Genomic DNA, 3,877 nt, shown 5'->3' with positions numbered 1-3,877 from the left:
TTCTTCCCCATACTGATGCTCGGTTTGAACTGCAGGAGATTGTCTTGACCATGTCTACATGCCTAAATGCACTGAGTTGCTGCCATGTGATTGGCTGCTTAGAAATTAAGTGTTAACGAGCAGTTGGACAGGTGTACCTAATAAAGTGGCCGGTGAGTGTATAATACAAATCATTTTTTTAGGCTACGTTGCTTTTAAGGTGTCCACAAGGGGGCAGTGTAGCTCAGTGTGTACAAAGCCACATTTACTTGAACGAAGCAGAATTCAATCTCAAGGCACTTTACAGTTCACCAAATCATCCAGTCAAATTGAATCAAAAGTTTTCTATCTAAGGAAAAGCAGTTGATTGCATCAACTCATTGTCCTGAAGGCAATCCCTCACACTAAGCAAGCTTGTAACGAAAGTGGAGAGGAAAAGTTGTGAAAGCTGCAGAAAAGCATATTGAAGTGAGAGATTTTAACTGGGAAATGGTTGAAAGTATGATGGGAAAATAAGTTGGACAATCAGAAACTGGCAGAGCGATTTAAAGATAAATGATAAATTATGAGGACGAATGTGATTAAATATTTGTTTGTTGAAAGTTATCTATCTAGATCTATATATAGATCTACATATATAATTTTTCTTTTGGGGGGTCGCTTCCTGTTTCTTTGTCGAACTCCTTATCAGGTAGTGGCGGAAATGCACTTTATCTAGTTTGCCAATCGCCATAAAACCTTGCATGAAGAAGGAGAAAAAGAAGAGCTTAGGTTTCCGAGTCGTCATTAAACGCAGCACCAGTTTTTCTCCAGGTGAGACAGACACGCCCCACTCTGAGCACACAGGTGGGAGAAACTCCGCAGGTTCCACTAGTTTGAAGGTAGTCCGGAGGCTGAGAAAAAAACAAGTTTAGAAATAACCTCCTCACATTTCCACATCTTTAAACTTTTTTTTTTTCCTTCATTTTTATAGAGCAAGAAGGTGTGTTACCTGCGCGGCGGACTGACCGTTTAATCTCAAACTAATTTTCTTTTTGTTTTGATCTGAACTGAGGGATTTATAACAGATCAGAGGAGTTGATGGTAGGTAAAGCATAAATGATTAAATACCAGCTACAGTGGAACCGTTAAAATGTGGCCGTTGTTGAATTTAACCTGATTAATGTCTGACAGGATCGATATGATACACTGGAGCTGGAGGTTGAAGATGGAGGAAACGTCGCAGTATGTAACTGTTTGTGCTTTGAATGTGTGAAGCTAACGTTCTTCAACTTCCTGGATTAAAGAAAAACAACAAAACATAAACTTAACATTTAGTTTACTTACCTTCACTCAGAGACACGATAGACTGGTAACAGAATTGGGTGTAACACCCGTTACCTGCTGGGCATGTACACATTGGGAAAAAGCTGCTGATAGCACCAGAATAATTCACCTGGAGTTTCCAGCAGTGTTTCTGACAACCTTTGTTCTTGTTGCTATTCTCAGAGAAATGTTTATTAAAAATCAAGATATTTATATTAATGATATGTGACACTAAGTGAGCTTGTTTTAAACCTGCTTTGACTTATAGATGCCACCAATGTATAAAGAAACCCCTTCAGTTCAAAATAGTTAAAATTTGTAAATGCGATAAGAATTTTATTTTATTTCTTTTATTATGTGGCCTTACATTTCTTTTTGTCTCTGTAAGAAAAAGTTTGAGGACCACTCTGTAGAGGAAACTCATTTCAGCTCCTATTGATATTTGAAGGCCACATGTGGCACAGATGATTTCCTGGAATAACAGAGTTGCTTTCAGACTGTAACCCATATTTATATAGAAAAAGCTAAACAGATACTCACTCCTAGTGCAAAGGAAGTATTCAATTACTGAACATTGTTATTGGGACACTCAACCAGTCAATGCAATCAATATACTAGAGATTTAAAATAGGGCTGAAACAATTAATTGTGATTAATCGATTATTAAAATAATCCTCAACTAATTTAATAATTGATTAATTGGTAGCTGGAGTATAGAGAGTGTAAGAAGTGTCTTTAGCCTACAGAGCGACCCACTTGGATCAGGAATTGTACCAAGATGGGTAAAAAAATACATAAATATTTTGCATTTAAGGTAAAAAAAAAAAAAAAAACTTTTTCTCCTGTCAACATGCTCTATCCAGAACTCCACAAGTAGAAAAGTTTTAGCTTTACCTTTCATTAATCGCTTATTAATCATTATAATCATTGGTGGCAGTCCTGATATAATTATAGCATTGATCTACTACCATCTGTTCCTCAAGTTGGAACGTGAAATTCAGGTTCAGAGCTGTCATCAGTAGTTCCATTAAAACATGTGAAGCTCATTAGAGATCTGACTCATAATTAACGTCAGGATTATTCTGCTCTCCTTGATTTTAGCAAAAAGCATCACTTTTTGGAGGGATGTTCAAGAAACCATCAAAAACTACAGAACCATCTGCTAAAGCACAGGTAACACATTGAACATAATTATTTATTGTTTTATTATTTTAATCTGGAACTGCATCACAGCACTGAACCATTAAGCTTCTGAAATGTAAGATAATTATATGTGTATGTCTGTGATACAGTTTAATGTCAGCTTTTTTAGGTTTTTCCATTGATCTATAACAGAGTTCATGGAATAGTGGACCGGTTTCCAGATACGGAACCACCTGCCAACCCAACCCAACCTGATTTAAAACATTTATAAATTACCGCATGTTGTCCGATGACAGCGTCTAATTTTACTTGCGCTGCTTTACTGTTAATATGGTAAAGCCACGTGTCACCAGGCCACACGTGATCCAAATTAGCCAATGAGCTGCTGTCAGTCTGGGTTGCTGCTGCTGCTACTTTTAGACACAGCAGGCAAACCTGTGGCAAGCCGGGCGATGGGAAAGAAGGAGAAGATGATGAAGAGAGCAGAGAAAGTGTGGACTGCTGGAAGAACTGTGGTGAACTGGTGACAGAAAAGTGAAATGGTGCTCTAAGATGACCCTGCACTTTTTGAGAATGTTTTGCTCAACCTGCTGCTGTGAAGCAGGATTCTCCACCATGAACAGAATCAAAAATAAATATTGATCCAGGCTCAAAATGAGCTCCTTGATATGTGCTTTAGAATGGCTTCATTCAAACCCAGGTTTAAAGCCTTACAGGGCAGCATAAAGTCCACTGCTCTCATTAAGCTATGAAAAAGAAAAACAAACACGTCGTCAGTTCAGGTGTTTTTATAAAATATGTGAATCAGGAAATTGTCTACATACCAAACTAAATGATTGTTCTCTACTTCAAAAAATGTTTCAGATTTTAAAATGGAAAAATGTTCTTTTGTTTCTATTTTTTAATTTCAAAAATCAATGTATAACATGGATGCATAAAAACCTCATTTTATTCCAGTGTTAAATTCTGTTTAAAGTAAAGTATAATTAGAAATGTCTCTGGACGTTTACTTTTTGATGATTTTCTTTATGCAGACCCTGCTGATTTTTAATTGTTCACCCCTGAGTTTCTAAGCTCAGTTTGGTGATTTATTCACAGGCTTTAGAATGCGTTGCATCCAGAGTGCCTCACAAAACCTTAACATCATTGAAACCTTTTATATTTGGCCACAGTACGATCACTTACACTCATGCATGTTTAATTCCGATTTTGGGGTTAAAACAGGAAATAATAAACAATGGAAACCAGTGTCAGCTATGGGTAGCTCAATACAACATTTCATTTCAGATACAATATTGATAACCCAGCCTTAAATACTGAACCGATACAATATCAGAATAAATTATACTGGGGTTTATTACTTATTTTAAAGTGTGGAAAGATGGAAATGGTTTGAAAAAGTTATATATCCCAGAGAACAATACTTCACATTATCTGGGATGAGAACAAC

The 3,877-nt window shown here is 36.7% G+C and overlaps 1 protein-coding gene across 1 annotated transcript in view; it reads left to right on the top strand.

The window, feature by feature from the left end:
• Positions 1-835: 835 nt before the first annotated feature.
• LOC107103897 (glutamic acid-rich protein-like) overlaps positions 836-3,877 on the top strand; it is a 17,473-nt gene continuing 14,431 nt past the window's right edge. Inside the window, exons 1-3 of the mRNA XM_015403747.1 lie at positions 836-1,062; positions 1,153-1,203; positions 2,386-2,457. Of these exons, the coding sequence (XP_015259233.1) occupies positions 1,060-1,062; positions 1,153-1,203; positions 2,386-2,457 (126 nt within the window). The 5' untranslated portion in view covers positions 836-1,059. The remainder of the gene's footprint in view (positions 1,063-1,152; positions 1,204-2,385; positions 2,458-3,877) is intronic.

Source organism: Cyprinodon variegatus, unplaced genomic scaffold (genome assembly GCF_000732505.1).
Source record: "Cyprinodon variegatus isolate N-32 unplaced genomic scaffold, C_variegatus-1.0 Scaffold1556, whole genome shotgun sequence".
In the NCBI taxonomy this organism is placed as follows: domain Eukaryota; kingdom Metazoa; phylum Chordata; class Actinopteri; order Cyprinodontiformes; family Cyprinodontidae; genus Cyprinodon; species Cyprinodon variegatus.
The sequence above is the reverse complement of the archived record's forward strand: the minus strand, read 5'-3'. Positions and strand labels throughout refer to the sequence as shown.